The sequence below is a fragment of the Cydia pomonella genome, chromosome 5, assembly GCF_033807575.1.
Source record: "Cydia pomonella isolate Wapato2018A chromosome 5, ilCydPomo1, whole genome shotgun sequence".
Lineage (NCBI taxonomy): Eukaryota > Metazoa > Arthropoda > Insecta > Lepidoptera > Tortricidae > Cydia > Cydia pomonella.
Window position 1 is genome coordinate 12,550,674 of NC_084707.1, and position 25,650 is coordinate 12,576,323.

Below are 25,650 nucleotides of genomic sequence, written 5' to 3' on the forward strand. Positions count from 1 at the left end.
CGTCGCTGAGCGCCGGCTGCTCTTCACTGCGGATGTGTCGGCAGCTAGTCTCGGTCCTGCAGCGCGTGCCGCGCGAGCTGCGCGCCCCACCAGGAGTGCACGTCGCTGAGCGCCGGCTGCTCTTCACTGCGGATGTGTCGGCAGCTAGTCTCGGTCCTGCAGCGCGTGCCGCGCGAGCTGCGCGCCCCACCAGGAGTGCACGTCGCTGAGCGCCGGCTGCTCTTCACTGCGGATGTGTCGGCAGCTAGTCTCGGTCCTGCAGCGCGTGCCGCGCGAGCTGCGCGCCCCACCAGGAGTGCACGTCGCTGAGCGCCGGCTGCTCGGCGCGCGGCGCGGGGCTGTTGTGCGCGGGCCGCGTGCTGCTCTTCACTGCGGCTGCGGCTGCGGATGCGGCTGGGGGAGAAACACAACTATTTGATACACATTGGATCTATGTACAGTCGTCATCAGATTTTTTTTATCCCAGTAGTCACCACTATAATTTTGTTTGAGTTCAATACTAATGAAAACAGTAGAAATAGTATAGTATCAATAAATAGTGATTTAATAAATAATTACAAGTCGATTAGTGTTTCAGTAAACTGCCTTAATACAAGTACAAATAATTTCATGATTAGGTACATATTCAATTTAATTATTACACATTTAACTCATTTTAATAGGTTTAATATAATTTAAGTATTTATGTTTTATAAGGTGACTAGGTGATAATATTTATATGTTAGGGAGCTCGAAGAACTCGTCTATGGAATAGAATGTATGGCTAAGAAGCCACTTGCGCAATTTTATCTTATAGGCCACCGCAGAAGCTGCATCCTTTTTTATTTCGTCCGGTAGTCTGTTGTACACTGACGGACCGACGACGTTTTACGCAAAAGTGCCATTAAAAGTGATCAAAACTATTAAAACAGTTTTACCAATGTAAGTGCCAAAACTAAAATGTGACAGCGGCCGCTAAACGTCCCACTTTGTCACTTGCCATACGGACGAGATTTGCTTGTATCTTTATACGAATAACCTGTCAAGGCATCCTTAAGGCAAGCGACAAAGTAAGACGTTTTGCCGGCCACGGTCACAAATAGTTAAGGAGAAATTAACTGATGTTGAGAGTTGAAAAAATTGGATGAACTTTAACCATAAATTGAATTAATTTTCTGTGAAAAGGGACCTTTTGTCAATAGCGCTTACGGCGCACTGCGTAGTGTGGCGTTGTATTGTGTTAACGAACAAACAAAGCAGTCAATAAACGACTATTTATGATCTTTGATCACTCTTAAGGCAGTTTACTCATACACTAATCGTCACATAATTATTTATTTTAAAAATAATAGTAAATAAATTATTTATTCACGACCAACTTGGATCATTTTGTGTTAGTGACAATTTTTATCTTAACGCTAATGTTAGTATATACATATGTATTTAATTATAGCAAACTATATACTATACTTGTGCTTTTTATAAATAAATAAGCGGATTCAAGATAATCCGCCTAGAGTACCTATTTATTCCTGCGCACATGAATCATACAGCAGTTTAAATATAGGCCATCAACCCTGTCCACAAGCATGGTCAGGATGCTGTTGGAGCTGGCCCGTACTCTGCGCACCAGGGATGTGGCTCGCTTGCGCATCGTGGTGTAAAAGAATTCTACCCGCGCTTCCGCGAACATCCCTGACGCGCTACAGAATCTAGACAACCCCATCAGCACCCTGTACGCGTTGTTATATTGAACGCGCAGAGCATTGTACCGTTTATACGTATAGTCTGCCTACAGGCTGCTTGTGTAAACACTAGTACAGTAGGCTCTGAATAAACGGACTTTAACTTCTTTTGAGCAATGAGCAAACCTGCGGGCTATCATATTCGCTCTGACGGACAACGCTCTGCGCTCGCGCTCAATATCCGCATCGTTTTAAAGGTCCTAAATATTTAAATTGATCAACGATATTTAGCGGTTAACCATTTAATCTAAATCTAACAGGTGGGAACACTGGCGGGCATTTACCCTTGACCTTAAAAATAACGCATTCGCTCTTGCTGACGTTGTAGACCAACCCATGGCTCCTGCGTATCGTTCACAAATAGAGATAAGTTTGGCGAGCCCACACGCCGAGGCGCTGAGCAGCACCATGTCGTCGGCGTAGCTTAAATTGTTGACGCACACTCCATCTATAAAGGCGTTTATGTACAAGTTAAACAGTTTAGGCGAGGTCAGCCCGCCCTGCCTCACGCCACATTCGAGGCCGTACGGTTGCGAATATGCGTCCGACCATCTCACGACATTGACCTGGTTATGGTACCAGTATTTAAACATACCTTACACATCAACTGGCATTTTTAGCTCATCCAGCTTTTGCCACAGAATGTCACAATGAACTGGTCAAATGCCTTGGATAGGTCTAGGAAGCACGCATAAATCGCCGTTCGTCGGTCCGTATAGTACCTGACGGTCTGCTTCAGTGCCGTGCAGTATTAAAGCACTATATTTATATTATACTATTAATACTGTTTTCATTAGTAGTAAACTAATAAAATTTTGGTGGCTGAGAAAAGAAATCCCACCTTTTACCAGCGGTAACAACTTGGTGGTCCAAAATTCACCAAAGTGAGTTGGTGGTAACTAGTGGAAATTTTTATTCTCAGTTTTACCACCAAAATATTTTAATGTTTAATACTGTCAAAAATACCTACATAAATATAGTGTGGGTTATCGCTTCCATTGACAGCCGATTCGGTTAACTGCTCTAACAAACGGTTTTGAATAAGTTTATAGGTACAAATATGAAAAAAAAAATGAAAAATATCTTTATTATCTATTTACAGACATATAGTAAGCATTTGCTGGGGCCTCTCTTTAGGCTTACAGAGCCTGTGTCGACGTCCCGCTCTTCCACAACCGTAATTACTTGTAGTTACATTCTATTACAAAATTACAGAAAATCTTATTATTATTATTTTTTTCATATATTTATATATATTTATTACATATATTTTTAATGTTTAGGATAGGAGTGTGTTCATGTGTGTGTGTGTGTGTGTGTGTGTGTGTGTGTAAGCGTGCGTGCGCTTGGGAATACACTCTTTACAGTTGGAGTAGTCGCTCCGTCTCATGATAATTTTTTGCCTGAAGCCATTTTGGAATAACTGTTTTACAGTGATGGTAATTTTATCCATATATGTTAAAAATATGAAATAATTCTACACAAATCAGTTTAACAATATAGCGACGATCAGGAGAAAATATTTTATATTATTAATTCACCTGTCGACTTAAAAAAATCCCACTACATATTAATCTACGTATTTTTGTCAGTAGTGGTAGCTAGTGGAAATAACCCGTTTTATTTAAATTCTTCGAGTTCGACCGTGTACCTATACATGTACAGATGCACACACATGTACTTTGTACGTTATCTTATTTTTAGATTCTAGAAATCATCTTCCTTTCTATATCTTTCCCACCGCATTAGTCAACGAAGTCCGCAACAAAAAATGTATACCTGTTTTAGTCCTTTTTCGCCTAGCAAAATTTGGCATGTCTATGACTAATATATACATTAGAAAGGTTGCTTGTACTTACGTGGAGATTTTTTATTGAGAGCCGGATGTGGGTCACTCAGGGTCGGTTGTAAATACCTCTTCTTACTTTCAGGACTTTCAGGCCTATATAACAAAGATGTTTTACTTAAATCATTTAGAAAAACGACACTTCAACGTTCGTATACTCAAAATACATTTAATTGCCTTAATTAAAAGTAACATAATATAATAGTTCTAAAACAAAAATGTGAATATGAGTATCAATAAAGGAAATATTTGAGTTAAACCCTGCCTATGAAGCCGATGGTCCCAGGTTCGAATCCCGGTAAGGGCATTTATTTGTGTGATGAACACAGATATTTGTTCCCGAGTCATGGGTGTTTTCTATGCATATAAGTACGTAATTATCTATATACGTATATATATCGTCGCCACTAGGCTAGGATGTATGGGTACTAACCCATAGTACAAGCTTTGCTTAATTTGGGTCTAGGTCGGTCTGTGTAAGATTGTTTCTAAATATTTATTTTATTAAATGTAGTTATGACTTACGACTTACGTCTTTCCTTGTTCGTACCTGGGTAAAATCGCGATGGATGGTAGACCGGGCCTTTTGAAGGGCTGCTTTGTGGAGGATCTCTTAGGTTGTGAATCGAAGGACGATGTTATGTCTGAAATATAAACATTGAAATTGAAATATTATGATGCAATAAGTAAAATTATGCATTTACGCATAAAATATCACACATATGGATCCGCACGCCGCTCAGGTGTGTGAGCAAGAGAGTGCTATGCGCATATATATATTGGTACCCCGCTCGCGAACCGGAGTGTTACGTTCTACGTTTAATTCCTTACTCGATATTGCTGGTTGCGATGTGGATTCTGTGATTTCTGTACGACCGGCGTTGGCGCTGGTCTGCTGCAAATACAGACAATAATAGGTATAAAAAACTGTGCACAACTACACACAAAAGTGTTTCCTGGATCAAAAAACTGTGTAAGAGTGCAAATCAAGACTGACCGTATATTAAAACAAGAAATATTACATTGCTAATCCGCGAGAAAATAACGTGTTAGTCAATCAGTGCTAACCCGTTATACTTACTTGCGTATTTTACATGCAATTAATGTTCCCACCCTCCCACCGCAAAAATAAATACGCAAATAAATATAACAACCCACCACCAAAAGTACAAAACTCGACACGTGTTTCGCCTGTTTTCTCGCGGATTAGCAAAGTAATATTTCTTGTTTTAATTAGCATGGATTTCCGCAAAGTATGATTCTATTAATTATCTGACCGTATATTTCACGATTATTTCAGGGCAAGGTGTTAAAGATAGAGCACGGATTAGCTGCGTTTAGCATATCTGCCGCATGTTCATGTGCTAATTGAAATAAATTTATAACTATCACGTTACCTTTAATACAATTCGCACAGGTACGGCGGACGAATGAAATATTGGGTTGGATAGTACTGTTGAGATGTTGGTTAGTAGGATATTAGATTAGAAATTCTACACAAAGTACCTGGGCTTCTGCTTCCTGTTTCTCTTTCTCCAGTTTCTCGGCCATATCGACCACTTGCTCATTAGTTTTTCTTAAACCAGCGATTAAACTTGTTTGTTGTTTCTGTAATCAAAAAGAAAAGTAAAAGGTAATTCATAAAATATATACAATGTAGTTGATGAAATCTTTTCACCTGACTTCAACTTTATTAATGACATGTCTCCAGCTGTGGCAGCATGGTACCATTCTTATCACTTGTCACTATGCCCGTCACTTTCGCGCTTACATACTTGTTAGAATGTGACAGGTATGAAAAATGTTAAAGAGCCGACCATCATAGCCCTACTGGGTCACTTTAAAGGCCAATCCATCAAAATATTTACTTTGACAAGATTGTGTGCTTTTTTATTTGAATAACAAAGCCAACTACTGTTTTGTTTTAAGCCTTTATAAGGCAGAGGGAATATATTTCTGACCTGATTTTGATCTTTATTTCAAAGTGTTAGGGTTCAATTTTGCATAATTCCTGACACCTTTATGCCTTATAAAGGGTTAAATAATACTCTTGTCTCTTGGGTCACGAGCATACTCGGGGTACGAATACTAAAGTGATGTTTAATAAAGTGAATTTATTACCTTAAGAGGCTCGAAATTAGACATAATATATGGTTTTAAATGAGCTAATGTACAAATATACAATATCAAACAAAATATATACGTATTAGTAAAATTCAACCTTTTAACCGCTTAGAATTTTCCATCGAGCGTGCTCGTGTCGCCGTCGGTACGAAGATACACGACTTTTTGTCTTATTTATTTCACCAGACTGCGGCGAAATTAGCTGGATATTGTATATCTTATATATCAAACTACGGTCGTTAAAAGGTTCATAATAAACATCACTTTAGTATTCGCGCCCTGAGTTAGCAAACATAGGTCACGAGATATGAGAAAAACAACAGTAGGTACAAATAATAAGTACCGTAAAACTACCCAACTATAGTCCAATACTGCAACTATGGTCCACAAGTTCAAAAGGAAATTAAGTATCTATACCAATGTTCCTTGTGGTTTACTCCTAGTTTTACCTTCCATTTATAAACATACTTTGCCTTAGAACTACAAAAATATAGTAAAATACACACCTGAACGAGAAAAAATTAGTTTATTTGTGGACCATAGTTGGGAGCTTTGGACTATAGTTGGGTGGTTTTACGGTAAAGTAATACTAACACTGCTGTTAGCGCGTATCTTCTTCAAACAGCCCTCGAGCCAGGTGCGGATGGTCTGCTTCGCAACCTCCTCCTCGATGAGGAACTCGAACTCCTCCCTGGCGAGTAACTCTTCCATTTGCAACGATTTGCGAATGTCCACCGTTCGGTATGAGAGCATACTGTAAACATTGTCATCATTATTTAAGATAATTATATTAAAGAATATTGATAAACGGCATATTACACATACACAATATTGATTTCAATAAAAAAATTACAATTATGGAGAAGGCATGCAGCAGCAGATGATCTAACTAACCTAATGGAAACTTAACCTAAGTCCCAACTATAGAAAGAAAATTTGAAGCTACAATGTAAGAAACAGAGTTGATTTTGTTTTGTTTGAAAATTGAACGGAACAAAACAAATGCCTATTCCTATTGAAAATGATTTAATATTCATCGAATTTAATTATAGGACCCTGAGCCTTAGAATGATAAATTATGAGTAGTTGGGTAAGTCATAACTCAACGATATCAATTCAAACACACGGGTGAAGGTAATTAACGACATATAAATAAAGTTACGTCTCGATTTTTCGAGATGATGCGAGTTTCCGACGTTAGGTGCTGTTCGTCGTTAAGGACCTTCAACATAATTACATCACAATTTTTACAAGACGGCGATTCTTATTTTAAAACTTGTAACCAAGAAACCTACTTACTTTATAACATCATGGAAAGTTACATCTTCGCCATTATGAAGTCGTTCTAGTTCGTAACACATGTACTTGAATAACAACCGTTCTTTGTGCGTGTCGCATTCCAATCGACCTTTCAACAGGCGCAAAATGAACTTCACCTAAAATAAAACACGATAAATAGTAAATTCGGCACTATACATCTCATAGAAAAGACGAAAGAGCCATAGATAACATATGGCTTCATTAAGAACTTGGTTGCACTGGTAATTAAAGACTATAATAGATCATATTTTAGCAATGGGTAATATGTTAAGTTAACCTACCTTTCTAACAGGTATAACGCCCTTTTGATGCACGTCGACAATATTCCAGGTGTTCTGGAAATTCCTGATGTCGGCGTATGACAACAGAGCGTCCTCTTCATTTGAATAGAATAATGAAAAGTTCTCCATGATAATAGCTGGAAGAATAAATTGTACTTATAACGTATATACTATTTGAACATAAACTTTAATCCCTTGAGTCTTGAGGATATGATCGCGTCCGCAGTAAATTTAAATTCTAAAGGTAGTTTTTTGGCGGTCAAATGTAAAACACTCGGACCCAAAGGATTAAATAAGAACACCTAATTGTCTACAACTGCATTATTAATAATTACTCCACTCAAAGAATCTTTCATACTAAATAAAAGTGCGTAGTGTAACATACCCACAAGAAGATTGAGCACGATGTACGTGATGATGACGTAGAAGGTGCAGAAGTAAGCCAGCGAGGCGGTAAAGTTCCCGCAGTCGGTCTCCCAGTAGTTGTCGGCGGGCGTGCAGTACGGCGGCGCCACCATGCAGTCGTGCATTATCTTGTTCCAGTCCTCGCCCGTCACTATGCGGAACAACATTGCAACGCTGTGGATCGGTGAGTTGAAATTTGCGCGTCTGTAAGAAACGAGCGAGTTAACAAACACATATTAAAGACCAAATATTGACTGTATAAGCCTAAAGTTTAATATGTAAAAGTGTAAATTTGCTTTGCTTTGAATTTGATAATTGACATAGATGGCGCAGTACTACTTCGTACATTTTGCGGTAACTCTAGCTATCAAGCCAGTTTGACAATCCAGTGACCAAAAAACTAGATGGAACAGTACAGCGCCATCTATTTCGTTTGAAAAATAAAATACTAATTAATTTAGGTCATAATAGCCTATAGCTGTTAGCCACTATAACCAGGCAATTGTCATGAATGTTGTCAATCAATTTTACTTATGCTTGTAAACTTTAGGTATGTAATAAAATAATATGATTAACCCATTTCAATGTATTGCATTGCAAATTTATGAGCATACGAGTTACTTTATTCATACTGACCTCCCAATCCCCTCTCCATATTTAACGTTCCCGAAGACGATGGTCCCAGCCAGCGCGTAGAAGAACACCAGCAGGAACATGCCGAAGATGATGAAGAAGCTCTTGCAGACGCTCACGCCGACCGTCAGCATGAGCATCTTCAGCGTCGTGTGCTTGCCGGTGATCGTGAAGAAACGGAGGATCACCACCATGAAGCCCACGAAGTACGATAAGTCATTCTGGAAAGTTATGAAATTAATTTTATTTTCAACTTTAATTTTAAATATTAATCATTTTCGTGATTACTTTTAGTTTAAGTTATATTTAAGCGATCAACTGCATTTCTTAGTATTTTTTCCCGTTACCCAGGAGACCCTTTTTAGGGTTCCGTAGCCAAATGGCAAAAAACCGAACCCTTATAGATACGTCATGTCCGTCTGTCTGTCTGTCCGATTATGTCACCGCCACTTTTTTATTTTTAATATTTTTAACATTTAATGTTTGAAAATTGTAAGTTTACTTTCAACTTAAATTTTAAACATAATTATTTTCGTGATTACTTTAGAGTAGGTTATATTTAACCAATCAACTGTATTTGTTGTTTTCCCGTTACACAGGAAACAAAATATCAAAGGAATTGGTAGTAGTAGGGAAAGGAATCAATTATGAACAGACCAAATTATTGTTATTATTTCATTAAAATATAATAGATTATTGAACCACAGCAGATTATAGTTTTTTATTCCTTTAGATGCAGCAGGCAGCAGCAAACAATCTCAAAAAGCAACATAATTAAGTAATAAGAGCTCTTAAGTAACATTCGGTCATCTTAATAAATTCCAAGTATACTGAAGAATACCTTGAGCGTGAAGTGCATGAACACCCAGATGCAGCCGGCCACGGTGACGAGCAAGTCGTAGCGGTTGCGGCGGCTCTGCCAGTAGCCGCGCGGCGTGAACGCCACCGTCTTCAGCAGCACCTCCACCACGAACACGAGCGTCAGCAGCGCCGATACTAGCGCCAGCTGCTCCGTCGATGAAGAGTCGCGAGACCACTGGAAGTGGAACATGCAATTATAGCCGGTCAAACAACTTGGTCAGTTGAAAAAGGCGCGAAATAAAAAAAACCCTTCGCGGCTACATTTTTTAAAGCCGCTTTTTCTACAATAGACTATAGTTTTCATACGGTATATTAAAGTCTATGTATGGAAGTTCGTTGTGTACATGCGTGTGCTATCTACAATGAGTGAGTCTGAGCCGAACACTTAAATTGTCTTATGCCGCATATAGACGGTTCAAGAACTAGCATACAATATTGGATACATTGCTAACTATAGATTCATTCGATCGACCAAATACCGCAATGTAACAAAATCGCATGAAAGTTCTTGTATGTACCGTCTAAATAATGGGGCTTTATCTACCGCGTCCAATGTTGACAGTATTCATTTATTTCCTTACAATAAAAAGATATAATATGTAATAGTTTTTAACATAGTTTTCCTGTATATTCAATAGTTTCGGATCTTCCCTCATTGTCCCATACAAAGACATTTCAGGGTTATGTACCGGTTAATAATTAATTGAAATAATTACTATTTTCGCCAAGGGCAGTTTATATAGCTTTAAAATTGCCCCAATAAACAAATTAGCCCTCGGTTATATCTTGAGACTTGATTAAAAAAAACGTGGCTGCTGCCTGCCTTTGTATCACAAACGCGCCCTTCAAGATTAAACCTCACTAGAAGACCATAGGAAAAAAGTAATGTTTCGTTACATTTCACAGTAATCTAAATGGTAAATTATTCGCACTACCCATACTTACAGTGACAACCAACAGCCCGCTGTTAATAAGCACGACTATTGCTATGAACCTCTTGAAAATGATGTGCTGGGTTACGTCATAAGCGAAGGCACGCACTTTCCTCCCGTCGGGCCGCGGCGGCAAATGCAACGGCTGGGCAATTTTCAACCTCTTCTTTAAGTCACACCTGTGCACACGAAGACAATACCAAAGGATTATTGATTGCAAGTCTAGGAAATTAGAGATAGAAAGTCTAAAAAAGTTGGAAGCGCCCATGAAAGGTTCCGTACCATTTATGACGTATTAAAAAAAAACTACTTTCTAAAACTCGTTCCAACCAATTTTCGGTGGAAGTTTGCATGGTAATGTACATCATATATTTTTTTAGTTTTATCATTCTGTTATATTTAGAAGTTACAGGGGGGGGGGACACATTTTACCACTTTGGAAGTGCCTAGATAACCCCACACGTATGGGTTTGATGAAAAAAAAAACTTTTTTGAGTTTCAGTTCTAAATATGGGGAACCCCCAAAATTTATTGTTTATTTTCTATTTTTGTGTGAAAATCGTAATACGGTTCTTATAATCTTAATGCGGTTCACAGAATACATCTACTTACCAAGTTTCAACAGTATAGTCCATAGGTTCGGAAAAAAGTGGCTGTGACATACGGACGGATAGACAGACAGACATGACGAATCCATAAGGGTTCCGTTTTTTGCCATTTGGCTACGGAACCCTAAAAACCCTTTCTCCTAAGTGTTAGTTGAAGTAGATGACGCTGCAAGGTGTCATATTTTTTGTTAACGGAATTGTCAAACGTCGATTTTCGATATGACCACCAGAGATACCGCGTCATAAACGGAGCCGTACAGCGCCATTACATTAGCTATCAAATTCGAAGCACGGAGATATGGAGTGTGGATTTAAAAGGAGTGAAATCTCTTATGGTAGAACTGTCGCAATAGTTCCAAATCTCTCCAGAGTAGCGCTAGACTAGCTAAGAACCTAGGCGTTACTGACGAAGTGAAGTGCGCTGTCTATGATTTGATTTTTTTGTCAAGTATTGTAGGTATTGTAGCGCCACCTATTTAAGGTTTTTTGATTTTTGATGACACTTTTTGGTACATGGAGATTTAATTCCTTACCGCCACCTTCCATACACATTACAATCATATTTTACACAATCTATATATTTGCTACAAAGGTAAGGTAGGTAAACTGAACGTCATGCGTTTTTTACAACATTTAACGTCACAATGAGACGTTCGCACTAATAAATATATGTAATACTAAAGTATGATCATACCATCTCCTTTGATCAACAGTAAGCAGGGCGGTGCCTTTGTTTTCGGAATAGTTCGCAATCACGACGCCAACGAACAGGGTAAGTCCAATCATGCACCCCAGGAAAATGTATACGTGTATGTATATAGCATGCATCTGCAAACAAATTCATTTATTAACCAGTATTAGATATAATATATTAAGGTGTAAGTGATAAAAAACTGCTTTGATTGATAAACACACGAATCACAAGGTGTATTATGAGTGCAGCTATGTATCATTCAGTGTAATTTGGATGATCAAAATTTTGTTGTTTTTATTCTACCTAGTACATGAGAAGACAATAAACATTCCAGTATGGCATAGATAAATAGAGCAAATACAGTTTCTTATTTTAAGTAGCCAAGTCTTAATCCACATTGCCGCAGAAATTTTTATTCCAAAAGTGACTCAAGTTACTTCATGATGTTTGTCATCGTGAAATCTCTTGGGTCACTTTTGAAACAGTCTACTATTAAATATATTTAATTAGTTCTTTTATAACAATAAATCTCACGTTAAGTGTCACTTATAAGTATATACTTACAGGGCCAAGTGCTTTTATCAAGACGTCGCGGACGTCTAGCCACCCCTTAAATGAAAGAACTTCAAACAACGTCAACAATGCGTCGCCAATGTTATCAAAGTTGAACCGCTTAGGGTTTGCCCTGTAATAAATAACAAACAGATATACAATTAACATTTTACTTATAAAACATGTAAAAAGCGGCCAAGTGCGAGTCGGACTCGCGCATGAAGGGTTCCGTACCATTTAAGACGTATTAAAAAAAAATCTACTTGCTAGATCTTGTTCAACATTTTACCACTTTGGACACACATTTTACCACTTTGGAACTGTCTCTCGCGCAAACTATTCAGTTTAGAAAAAAATGATGTTAGGAACCTAAATATCATTTTTGAAGACCTATCCATAGATACCCCACACGTATGGGTTTGATGAAAAAATTTTTTTTTTAATTTATTGACGTATTAAAAAAAAAACTATTCACTAGATCTCGTTCAAACCAATTTTCGGTGGAAGTTTGCATGGTAATGTATATCATATATTTTTTTTAGATTTTTCATTCTGTTATTTTAGAAGTTACAGGGGGGGACACACACATTTTTTCACTTTGGAAGTGTCTCTCGCCCAAACTATTCAGTTTAGAAAAAAATTATATTAGAAACCTAAATATCATTTTTGAAGACCTATCCATAGATACCCCACACGTATGGGTTTGATGAAAAAAATTTTTTTTTTTAATTTTTATGACGTATTAAAAAAAAACTACTTACTAGATCTCGTTCGAACTAATTTTCGGTGGAAGTTTGCATGGCAATGTATATCATATATTTTTTTTAGATTTTTCATTCTGTTATTTTAGAAGTTACAGGGGGGGGGACACACATTTTTTCACTTTGGAAGTGTCTCTCGCGCAAACTATTCAGTTTAGAAAAAAAATGAAATTAGAAACCTAAATATCATTTTTGAAGACCTATCCATAGATACCCCACACGTATGGGTTTGATGAAAAAAAATTTTTTTTTTTAATTTTTATGACGTATTAAAAAAAAACTACTTACTAGATCTCGTTCGAACCAATTTTCGGTGGAAGTTTGCATGGCAATGTATATCATATATTTTTTTTAGATTTTTCATTCTGTTATTTTAGAAGTTACGGGGGGGGGGGACACACTTTTTACCACTTTGGAAGTGTCTCTCGCGCAAACTTTTCAGTTTAGAAAAAAATGATATTAGAAACCTCAATATCATTTTTAAAGACCTATCCATAGATACCCCACACGTATGAGTTTGATGAAAAAAGATTTTTTGAGTTTCAGTTCTAAGTATGGGGAACCCCCAAAATTTATTGTTTTTTTTCTATTTTTGTGTGAACATCATAATGCGGTTCATAGAATACATCTACTTACCAAGTTTGAACAGTATAGCTTTTATAGTTTCGGAAAAAAGTGGCTGTGACAGAATCGGACAGACAGACGGACATGACGAATCTATAAGGGTTCCGTTTTTTGCCATTTGGCTACGGAACCCTAAAAACGCTACCATTAACATCAAATTCATATGAAAACATGATCTTTATAGTGGCGCTGTCACACTCAGTCGCTGCCAAGTCGGTAAAAGTTTAGCTCAGATGGATTCAAATCCTATCTTAATAATAAATAAAAAAATAGTACCTATTCATTTTACATCTATGAATACAAATACATATTCTTACCACACTCTAGGCACCAGCATAGATGGAAACGTCTCATTCGGCCCGGGTCTGATCTTCATCTTAGTAACGAACACTCGTCTCATAAAAACTCCCACACAGTTTTCTCGTTCCAAAATCGTGGGGTCGTTGCATCGCGCTAACCTATCGCAATTGAAAATTATTGTGACATTAACTACTGATTTATTACGAACTTGAAGTTCAATTTTACTAATATTAAACAGGAAGTTTACCTTCCTCCGTATAGTTGAACGCCGTAACTAGCAAACACAAACATCAGTAGTATAAGAAGCGTTGATACCTGTAAAACATCGAAACATACATCTTAGGCCGTATTTAAAAACTATTAAAATAAAATACACGCATGAAACAATTCAAAAATGATTCCTTTTTAATAAAATAATAATAATGACCCAGGAGACATCACTAAAAGTATCAACAGTCAGTGCCGTTTTCAGTATTTTTAGTTAGTGCGAGATCAAACTGTGTACCGTCGCTAGCGAATGCCGCCCAACCCTCTAAACTGGGTCCCTGTTTTGGTTGATTTCAGCGCCCTATGACGGTCCTTGGCAGGCAGCAATAAAGTCCGTATCCTAATCATAATAATATTTTAAATGCATGAAGATAGATTGCATCCTGAGATTGTATCCTAACATAGGATAGTTTTTATTACGGAAATCATCATTCTACGTCAACGGAAGCGTGGGCTGGAGTTAGTTTTGAACCAACCGTACCAGCAGTATCTCCTTGAAGCCGCGGCACAGCTCGTAGACGACTTTCCTCATGTGCGGCACGAGCGTGAAGATCCGCAGGGGCCGCACGCAGCGCAGGATCATCAGCATCTGCGCCGCCGAGCCCGGCGGCACGCGCCGCGGCATCCAGCACAGGAACGTCAGGGACACCTGCAACATCCACACTGTTAACTGACCATTTGTTCATACTCATTTTTTTATCTCACCAGACCATTTTATTCCTCTAAGGGCCTGTTTCACAATGTCCAAGTAAAGTCCTGACACTACTACTACTGCTACTTGGCACTTATCTGACAAATAAAGTCGTTTTTGGCGTTTCGCAATCTTCAAATTAGCATAACTGGTAGATGAAGTGCTTAGTTTTGGATGTAGTTTTATCTGACAGTTAATTTGTTTGTTAATTAGCCATCCAATACTTTACTTGGACACTGTGAAACAGGCCCTAAGCGCTACTTGCACCATCCAATGGGTTTAACTTGTTGAGCCCGGGGTCACCCAGTTAAACCGTTAACCCGGTGTCAAATTGTACTGGTAACCATGGTAACTCCTGGTTTAACCAGTTAATCCCGGGTTAGTGGGATTTTGCAAGAGGCCCTATGAGTTTAAAGTGGCAAAGTAATTGAGCATACATCATACATGTCATACACAGACTTTATATTCGGACACTAAAATTGCAATTCGGTTGGGTTGACCAATCTAACTGCATAGACTTTGGGAATTGGGTAGACTTTGTACCCAGATGCTAAAATTACAGTTTGATTGGTCAACTCAATCATTCTGCTTTTGTACCAATTTTGTAAAATGACGGATCAGTCGGACAAAGTGGGGCAATCGTAGTGTCATTTTAGTATCTAGGATATACAAAAAGGATTAATTTAATATTTATAACTTACAATGTAAATGAAAACATCCAGAACTGCTGCCGCATCTTTGAGATACGCTTTCGGAGTAAAGAATAAGCCGTCGGCTAAGATTTTTAGTGCCAACTCGAAACTCATGAATACTACGAACCCGTATTCCGCAATCTGAAAATAAAAAAGTTAATAATGAAAACGACCTTAACTAATTATGCGGTTGGTTAACAATTTTTTCAACCCTTACCTGTAGAACGAAATTTTCCATAACCCTGTAGGTAGGTGTTTCGAACATCATAGAAAAGCATGACAGAGTAGTGACCATGATCATCACCCAGTCCAAATAAGTCACTAATCCCAGGAAGTTACTGAAATATAACATTCAATAATTTTCATTGTGAACAAACAAAGTTAACAGTATAATCAAATGCATATGACATCTAATTCAGTTTATAAGTACTTAATATCAAACTTAAATATGTCTGCACATCTTCACGCCTTCCTTTTCAAGCGTGACCCGACTCCTGAGTCTGACCACGTACCCTAAGGGCCGGTTGCACCAAACTTATTGTATGAGAAGTTTCATAGTAAAACCGCCGCGGCGCCCCTCGTGACGTTGATCAGTCTGTCAAGTGTCAAGTACGGATGGTGCAACTGGCACTAAGTGGTAGTGGCGTCAGTCTTGAATGCAGATGGATGCCGGTTTGGTTCGGCCTCCGGTACTGGACGTCCTGGTTACACGTCTATAATATGACATCTGTTTCAGTAATATAAAAAATGTCTTACTGAAAACTCTTGTAGTGCACCTTCCTCTCGTTCCCAGTGACGGGGTCGCGCAGGCGAGCATCGTACCGCGCGTCCACGATGGCGCGGCAGATTTTTCTGAAGCGCGACTCTCTCGGCACTATTAACAGCGGCGTGTCAAACAAAGGATGGTTTTCACGAAGATCTTCTTCTCTCTGATTCCTGAGAATAAAAGCATGTTTCGTAAGAATAAGTGCGTTTGTTTTATTGCAGAAACTACAACTACAGCGACCAAAGTGTTTTTAATTGCAGAAAAGCCGTTAAGCCTAAAAAAATTCGTGCTTCAAATTTTGCACCTGATGTAGATGGTTCTCTAAGGCTTCATGTATTATGCAGTAACTTTATCTATCGAAAGTTGACGTTTCACAATCCAGTTATCACAAAACATATGGCGCCGTACAGCGTCATCTACATCTGTCAAGCTGAATAATTCTTTACTTGAAACTAACTGTCCCATAGGGAGCGTGCATGAACTGTAGGAGGCAGCACAGGAGCCGTCAGATTTTTGGCGCGAGGCGTAAATGTTTATTGTTCCGATGTAGCCCACAAGATGGCAGAACCTACTATGCACAAGAAAACACGTGACGTGTAAATGTACATGTTTATGGTTCCGATTCAAGCCACAAGATGTTAGACCTTCTGACGCGCATGGGCCCTATAAATAGTATTTTGAACGCGGCGCGCCCACGCACAGCACGCTCTACTCAATTCCGTGCTCGAGGCACACCCGGAGTGTGACTTGTTTGTGAGTGCAATCGGACGACTGATGACTGAGTGTAAGAGAGTGATAGAGCGAGAGATGCCTGTAAGTAGTATTATATAATGTGATTATGTAGATACTTTTGTACTCAATGTATAAGTATTACTGTCTCCCAATTTGTGCCGCTGTGGCTTTAGCTGTTAAGGTATAATTGTAAACTGAATAAATAAACAATAAACTTAGACAACGCCGTCATAAGAGCGCCATATCAACGGTAGCACTAGGCATGAAGAGGCCCTACCTTCTCATCTCGGCCTGCTGTCGCTTGGCCTGCAGCAGGCGTATGTCGAGGTACGGAGGTCGTGCCCGTGAGGACGGCACGACGCGGGACGCGGCGCCTATGTCACCGTTCTCGAGCAAGTGCTCGTACGTCTGCTTTAGCTTGATGGAGCCGCTGCGCACAGACCGCCTTATGGATCGGGACCCGAATCTGGAAATTGATTCATAAGATAATAAGGAATTTTCTTAATTTCGTTATAAGGGGCACTTACTTAAACAATTTCTTAAAAGTAGTTATAAGATGCTCTAAGAACCGGGAAGAAACGGGAATCCCGGTACCGGCTATGCACAGAACCGGGCAATGAAATTCTTGATACCGGAACCGGTACTGCATGTCCTAGGTTCTGGGCTCGAGGCATTGCAGCGCGAAATAAGTGTAATAGCGTTATTGGCGTAAATTATTGAATTATTCAAAAGATTAGCTTTGCATGTCAATCTCTGTTGATTCGCGTTTCCATTCAGTAGGCATAGTATTTTAGAAACTATGGCGAAATAAAAGTTATAGAATAAATAGCTAAAAACGGTTATAGACTTACTTCTTTTGATCCACCCGCAACTGTTTCGCACTAGAAATGGTTCCCTGTGACTTTAATCCCGATTTGCCTCCCGTCGCCAACATAGCGGAATCTCCTAGAACCATGCGGTGATTGTTCGAATCTCTGCAATGAAATAGGGCAGTATTATTCATATAAATTACTCAGTACCTGGGCGACCGAGCTTTGCTCGGTTATAACTATTTATTGTAATATGGTGGTGATAATCTACATAAACTTAAAAAGTAAAATGTGAACTGACAATTATTATTATTTACAATCGATTTTAACCTTACAGCACTTCTCAGAGAGTTACGCCATCTATTGTCGATTTCTCTTATTACATAGGTCATTTTTTTACTAAATTAAACTTGTGTAAAACAATAAAAATTAAAAAATTATATATAAACTTGAACATATAAAAAAAAAACAAAAGTTAGTCACCGGGCGAGATTCGAACCCGTAACACTCGTTTAGCAGTCCGCGTCTTAACCCACTGGACCAGACGGACAGTGACCGGAAACACGAAATTAGCGACCATATTCTGCGTCGAAAGAAAAACGCATGAACACTCGAAAACACGCGTTTTCCCAAACATAAGACTAATCTAGATAGATTGTCTCTTCTTCTTCCTCGCGTTGTCCCGGCATTTTGCCACGGCTCATGGGAGCCTGGGGTCCGCTTAATCTAGATAGATTGTATACCCCTAAAAACCCACATATACCAAATTTCAGCGAAATCGTTAGAGCCGTTTCCGAGATCACAGAAATATATATATACAAGAATTGCTCGTTTAAAGGTATAAGATTTAGCATCGAAACCAATATAGAAAAGAAAAAAAAACCTTTACAACGACGTGGACACGAACAAAATCAATAGTACCTGAAAATAAATAAATAAAAGAAACGAATATATGCTTTTATGAATAGATTTTAAAGAAAAAAAATGCATAAAATATTAAACGAATGAAGAATCAAAAATCAATAACAAATAATTACATACAAAAAAATGTGACAAAATATTAAATAGTAAAAGTAAGCAGCACACTCCTCTAAAACATAAATACCGACTATAACTCCGTAGATAATAGTCCGTTTGGTGTTTTGTATACAATACAAGTTACACAGGAAAAACTGTAATTGGCCATACTATTGTGTAAATTAGCATAAGATAAAAACTCTGTTGGTTTATGGAAATGGATCGATAACCTTATTTTTTTGCTTTAAATCTACACTTTTCATAAGTCACCCCGGGCGACATTACCATGGCAACAAACATTGAATTTACATTACTGTGCACAATATCTGTGCACCCCGCCTCATGACGTCATATCGGCGCTCTAGGTGCGATATGCGAGCGCGGAGAGGTGAACGGGGAAGTAGGCGCGACGTCGCTTCTACTGAGGTGCATAGATACTTTGATCGGATAGTAACGTATTCTGCACTTACTCTATAATAGAAGCGACAACGTGCCGCCTCAGAGCCGAGCTGGGTCGCTGCGACGGCGGCGCCACCACCAGCGTCTTAACCAAGCACCGCTTGCGGTACGGGAAGGAGATCTTGTCGGCGCCGACGTACGCGCGGCGCGACTCGTCGCCGTTCGGCGCGCGCGGCTTCACCGGCGCTCCCGTGGCTTCTTCCTCGAGCTCTTCGCATACGAACTGGCGCATGAACGACTCACGGACCTGATAATACCGGGTTAAAAAAAATACTTGTTTACATTTATCGAATGTTTTACGCAAACAATATAAGCACTAAGCAGGAACTATTAATTTACCTTGATTTACGTCCAATACCTACTAAATATCGCATCCTAAAATATCACACCATACAAAATAGGCATTATATTGTATTTGTTACAATATATTTTAAAAAGTTCTTATTAGGTATAACGGATAAAAATAGTTATCAGTTAGCCAACGCGAATGGCTCTAGATAAAGTTCATCGCCATGGAGCGAAACATATAGTGGCTTTTTATGTGAATTGATGAGTAAACTTAAATTGAGTAGTGTACTTAAAAATTACATTACGCGATTCTAATCACAGTACTAATGTTCCACTGTTTTACAGCGCCATAATAAGAAAACAATGACAATGAAAATTATAAAATAACCTTTGGCAAATTGAAGTCTCCAGGTACTTTATGAAGCTTGGTCATTTGCGGGCTGTCGGGAAATTTCTCAAAGATTCTTAAACGAAATGGCAAGCTCTCTTTTATCTCTGCACTCTGTTGACGATATCTCAGCTGTTTCAATTTCTTTATATCTTCGTCTAACTCCAAATTGTCCAAGATTACCGCTACGAAAAGCGAAAGCACGATCTGGAATACAGATTAGGTTCATTAGGTATTTTTTGAGTATATTGTAAAAGGGTGAACCGCATTTTTTTATATTCTAGGTTTTATGGTATTTCAAAACAAATTGTTTGTGGAAAGTAGTGGCTTTATAAGCCCTTCCATGATGGGCCTAAGTACGTTAGTAGAACGTAGGTAGTATAACATTTGATCTAACAAACTGTGCTGCTTTTGTCCCCTGGCTGACGGGACAAAATAACAAAAATAAATAGTTAATTCATTTCAATGAAAATAATTCTTACCAGTGTGACGAATAGATGGTATAAAATGAAGTATATAGCCACCAATGGAGTCAACGTCTGACTTGTCCGAACCATGGTTTCATCCATTACTTCTACCCACGCTTCTTGAGTCAATATTTGGAACATAGACATAAAAGCCTGAAACATAAAAAGTTTAATCCAGCATTAATTTCAAGAATTATGGCCACACCACACCGCACCCTATGTAGCACGGATCTTCCTCTCTATGTTGCGTATTTTTATCTAATGCGAGTAATGCGTAGCGTAGGGCCCGCAACACAAGCGTATTGTCTGTATTATACGTACTTTCATTCATTCAGAGGTTATCAATGTGTGCTTACCTCGGGAAAGGCCTCAAACTTTGTAAATTCACACAAGAAACAGAACAACTGCATTGAGATTGAAGAACTAATAATTAACAAACACATTGTAAAAATTATGAGACTTCCTAATTTTTTTCCAGGACCAAATATCTTGTACACAAATCCTTCCAATAATGGCGACGCTTTGATTAATCTTACGATTCGTAGAACCTGAAAATAAAGTATACGGGTTAATTACATTTTCTTTAATTTTTCTGTGCCATCACCCAAAAAAACTCTAATATCGTCTCTAAAAATATTTTGCGTGATAACGTTCGCTATAATTGTATTCCAGGGCAGTAGACTACGTTGAATTAAATAACCCTACCCTTAACAGGTAAGGTTAACTTTTCGAGAGTGACCCAGGGGACAACACCATGGATTAAAAATAAAATAGGAAAACATTATGTACCAAATTTATCTAGGTTAATAATATAATTTAGTAAGCAATGAAAAAGAAACTGATTAAAAATCCACTTTTTTACCTGAAAGTATGTAAAGCCTGACATGTAGAGCTGGGGTATTATGTGAATTGTCGTTCCTATAGCCAATAGCAGTTCAAATTTGTGGACAGAATGTTTAAAATAGCCTTTCCAACCCAGGCACCATATTTTAATCAGGGCCTCTAAATCCAAGAATATAGTAAACGCAATCTGGAATATAAAAAAATGCATTAGCATATTGCTTTTAACAATGAACAAAAGTAATATTGTAAAAAATTTAATACGTTTTATTACTTTACCTCAATATAGTAGTATTTCTCGTAGAAAAATTCTCTTGGATTGCCATCGTGTTTGAAATTCATAGTAGCCGTTATAATGCCATTAGCTAGCACGACGCCCATGACTAGTAGCCGAAAGTACGCTGACCTTAACATTTTGTGGAAAATTTCCGGGGCAGTACCTAAAATTTTAAACAGTAATTACTGTAGTGGACACTGTATATTAAATGAATAATAAATATAAATAATAAATAAATATATAATTAGGATACGACACGAAATGAATGATAATACATTTCGTGTAACAACTTTTAATATTTTAAAAATGTCGATAAAATTACCAGTCTATGAAATAATTGGCTATTAATTGTTACAATTTTATTGATTACGATATCTAGTAATTAGTAAAATACTTTCCATTAGTGACCCAGGGGACCCCATTATAAAAACAACAAAAAGTTGAGAGTATAGTACATTACCTGAATGTTTATTTTCATCAATAGTGACCAGTTTCCAGCAGTTATCATCCCCAGTGAAGAACTGTGTGGTGCTTCCTTTCGTTATTGGGTTCCTTACCCCCCACATTTGCTGGAACTGAACTCTTATCTCATTGAATGTTTCAGTAATCACGGCTATGAAGACATTCTTCACTAGCCAGGCTAAAAAGAAGATCATGGTGCTGGAAAATAACAATAATGAAGTATTAATGCAGATTCTCCCTTTGAACGCCACGCCTATCGCGTGCGCGCGTCATCGTGAGCCTTGTCGGAATGCACGAAGGTTGATTTTGGCCACGCGCGTGATTTGACGTCTTCCGTGGTCAATAGGTTAAATGATACCAGAGTAGAATTTGCACACTCCACTGTCATGCAACTGAGAAATAATTATTCTGACAATATGTCCCTTGCAAGAGTTGCAATGAATCAATGAAATCGCTTTGCCTATTATTTTTAAGCACGACCGCTAACACTCCAGTAAAAAAGATCTTTAGTGTTGAAAAATGAGGCCTTACCTAAAATAAAGAGCAGACCTCCATGTTGGCAATGAGTCAATGGCTCGGTACATAATAAATACCCATCCCTCCTGAGAAGATGCCTGGTACACCGTAAACAAACTTGTCACTGAAACGAAAAAATATTGTAAACAATTAATCTCAAAGTTTAGGACTAGGCTCTCACATTGCGAGGAAATTGGTCTATCTTAACACTTAAAAATTAAAACCTATACTTATTTATAATACACTTCCTGATAGAAGTCTACTATGATTCTTGGAAAACAGACTTTATGATTACAAGAATAAGGTTTAAAATGATATAAAAACTATTTCTGGATCAAAAGACAACCAAGTATACAATACACATGCTCACCAAATTCCTCAAATCCTTGAAACCCCTGGATGTATTTGGACAGGTTGAGTTTCATACACTTCATTCCTTTAGGACACTGGTAGCCAGAGTCAGGATCAGGTGAACAAAATGTGTCAGGAATGGCCAGAGAGTTAATTGTTATATCACTGAAAGTTAAGATATTTATTAATATTTTTGAAATGCTGTGTAGTATGGTATAAAGGGTACAAATGAAATATAAATAATAGTGAACATAATTATGTTTTCTATATATGTGTATATATGTGTTTTAGGATTGTAGTTGTTCATAGAATAACTACAATGATATTATCTTTATTTTGTGCTTGGGATATGGTTTGTATACATTTGATTTTCTACCTTGTTGTAATAATCATGGGGTCAACATTACAAGCATTAATAAGATCATACAAGTCGGTGACGTGGTTTTGACTGTATTTTGCTTGGGCTTAGGATATTTAATGGATTAAAACCATCTCTCAAGGACTAAGTCACTTTGAAATACCTGTAGAAATCTTTAAAAAAATGCATGGCATTGTATACATAATATAGAGATGATAAAGTGGAGATCCTGTCAAAAAATGAGGGTCAAGCTCTTGTAAATCTCAGGTCAAGCTCTTGTTTTCAATGCATTGTATTTTATAATTGTTGATGTGCTTGTTTTTGCTTGTATGTAAATTCCATGTTCATGTGTAAAAGTGCCCTTGTGGCCTATTTTCCGAATAAATGTTGAAGTTGATGTTGAAATGCAAAATATACATCTAAAATATTTCTAAGTGCTTTGATAATGTGGTTAAAATTATCTTACTTAGGACTAGTTGTGTTTCTGACACAATGATGGGTGAGTTCTCCAAAGAATTGCACCCCCAGCAAACTGTACAGTGACATGAAGAAAAGGAAGAACAATGTCACATTATAAATTTGCTGGCTTGATCTCCTGCAAGACAAAAATACAGAGTTACAGAAGTGCCCTATATCATCAGATGACAACTCACTAATTACTACCACGTATTTAGAGCCACAGTGAACCATAGTAGTACCAAAACAAGCTTTGATTTTTCTTAAATATTTTTTTTTAATTAATTAGTTTTTGTTGTCACCTGACAATATTCTCATTAGACTGTTTTGTATTTCTATAGTTCTTTTGAGTATTATTTGTGCAAATGGTATTCTATAATTTATTTTTGTTATTCATAAAACAAAAAGTTCTAATTACATGTTGTGCATAAACTCCACAAAATTACTATTTAGCTTGTCTGTGGTGTCAGGTAATTGTAGGTAATACAAGAAATACAGAAGCATCAAAGCTCATATATATGCTATAACAGCCACATATTTGTAATATACATATGTTACAGGTAAGGCTAGGTATTGCATCCTCACTTCTGACATTACCCAGCCAGTGTTGGGTAGACTTAGATGTATATGGGTAAACGCAGAATACAAATTAAAGTTAATTTAATTTTCAGACTTTATCCAAAAGGTTTGGGTACTAGATGTACACAGGTAAATTTAAGTATACTTAAAATTTTAGCATTACTCATAACAAATACAAGGGCACAGATATAACTAAGTACCTATTTAATTTTATTGATAAATCATAGAGGATTACTTACTTAAATATCTGATTAATTCTTGATTTTGGCATAGAAAATTTCAAGAATACTCTCAGAAATCTTATCATGATTAAAGGCCTGGGTGCCCTCAAAATGCTGAGGTAGCTGTATCTTGGCACAATCAATGTCAACTCAAACATTTGCAGCAAAACTGATACCCATAAGAAAAATACCATAGATGCATCAAACTGGCACCAGTGATCTTTCAAATAGGCTACATCTCCCTGGAAATTACAAGAAACAACAAATAAACAATAAGTTTAGTTACCAATCTGTCTTCTACATTCTCACACTCACATACCAAACATGATAACCATATAATATTTCATTCATGTACCTAATAAAAAATGTCTCAATCTAATGAAATAATACCACCACGAAATATGAAGCAGAAGTAGAAATAAAGATATACATACATAGTGTGTATTTAGGTAACTTCAAATCACTTCTGGACATTAGGTAATTCTTAAACTGATTGATGGAATTATTAAGAGGGATATTTTGAATACCCATGGTCGAAAGTGGTTTGGAGCTAAATGAATACAACTTAGTGTGATTAAAATAAATCACAGCCAGAAGCAGGTAATGTTATGTTTGATAATGTTATGTTTAAAAAAAATTACCTTAAGTATTCCTCTAATGTGCATTTTGGCAATCATTTCTGCAGTGAAAAATAGAGTCACAGAGCAGTCTACAGCAAATGTAATTGTTTGAAGGGAAGGATATTTTTCAAATGACTTAGGAGTATTCAGTGATACAGATACTAAACTCATTAGAGCACAAAGTCTTAAAATTCTTCTCACCCATAGCTGTAAACAATAATAATAGTAAATGAAAAAATGGTCTTTGCAATGCAAGAGAAAGTGTTGATGGCAAACTTGCAAATTCATAGAATAATTTAAACTTGATTACCTTGTTTACCCATTCTATGTCAGCGCTTTCATTAAGGGACTCTTCGGGACCGTAGTCCGCGAGGACTGGTTCCCCTTTAAGACTTTGTTTTCTGCCTAGCATCTTGTCCCCTGTAGCAGCACTACTATGGTAATATTTTATGTACAATTCTGGAATCTTGAACTTAGTAATTTTGAAATATCAACTGAATCCGCTAGCTTTACCCATAGTTGTAACATTTTAAGCAAACTAAATCAAAAGTCTTCCTGAAAACTTTCATTTTCAGTCTTTTAAGCAAATTATCGATTTGAATCGGTGTGGAATGTTTATTTGTGACTGACAGTTCTCACTTCAAGTTTCCTTTAGCAATATATCGTGTAACGGACTGTATAGCGAAATAAATAAGCGTGTTTAAATTTAAAACATACATCAGAAATTCA

The 25,650-nt window shown here is 37.5% G+C and overlaps 1 protein-coding gene across 1 annotated transcript; it reads right to left on the reverse strand.

Annotated features, from left to right (window-relative positions):
• Positions 1-25,513, reverse strand: LOC133517737 (sodium leak channel NALCN-like). The gene is made up of 35 exons (XM_061851122.1): positions 25,232-25,513; positions 24,943-25,128; positions 24,320-24,543; positions 23,512-23,640; positions 22,707-22,852; positions 22,352-22,460; positions 21,819-22,018; positions 21,361-21,521; positions 21,104-21,271; positions 20,598-20,789; positions 20,257-20,394; positions 19,775-19,981; positions 19,110-19,345; positions 17,665-17,787; positions 17,091-17,279; positions 16,072-16,251; positions 15,533-15,653; positions 15,325-15,456; positions 14,414-14,581; positions 13,913-13,980; positions 13,683-13,823; positions 11,993-12,113; positions 11,429-11,562; positions 10,140-10,305; positions 9,175-9,369; positions 8,337-8,554; positions 7,681-7,904; positions 7,296-7,432; positions 6,994-7,130; positions 6,289-6,448; positions 5,077-5,178; positions 4,402-4,465; positions 4,121-4,214; positions 3,584-3,666; positions 1-393 (listed from the first exon to the last, which is right to left on the reverse strand). The coding sequence occupies exons 1-35, from the start codon at positions 25,331-25,333 to the stop codon at positions 245-247; spliced, it is 5,304 nt and encodes a 1,767-aa protein (XP_061707106.1). The 5' UTR covers positions 25,334-25,513; the 3' UTR covers positions 1-244.
• Between the last annotated feature and the right edge of the window lie 137 nt (positions 25,514-25,650).

What these genes read in the sequence shown, in the direction of transcription:
- LOC133517737 (XM_061851122.1), bottom strand. Translation starts at nt 25,333, where the DNA reads ATGCTAGGCAGAAAACAAAGTCTTAAAGGGGAACCAGTCCTCGCGGAC. An exon ending in AGGTCTGCTCTTTATTTTAG is followed by an intron (nt 22,019 to 22,351) that starts GTAAGGCCTCAT and finishes GTTATTTTCCAG; the next exon opens with CACCATGATCTTCTTTTTAG. An exon ending in GCGGGCTGTTGGTTGTCACT is followed by an intron (nt 9,370 to 10,139) that starts GTAAGTATGGGT and finishes TTCCACTTCCAG; the next exon opens with TGGTCTCGCGACTCTTCATC.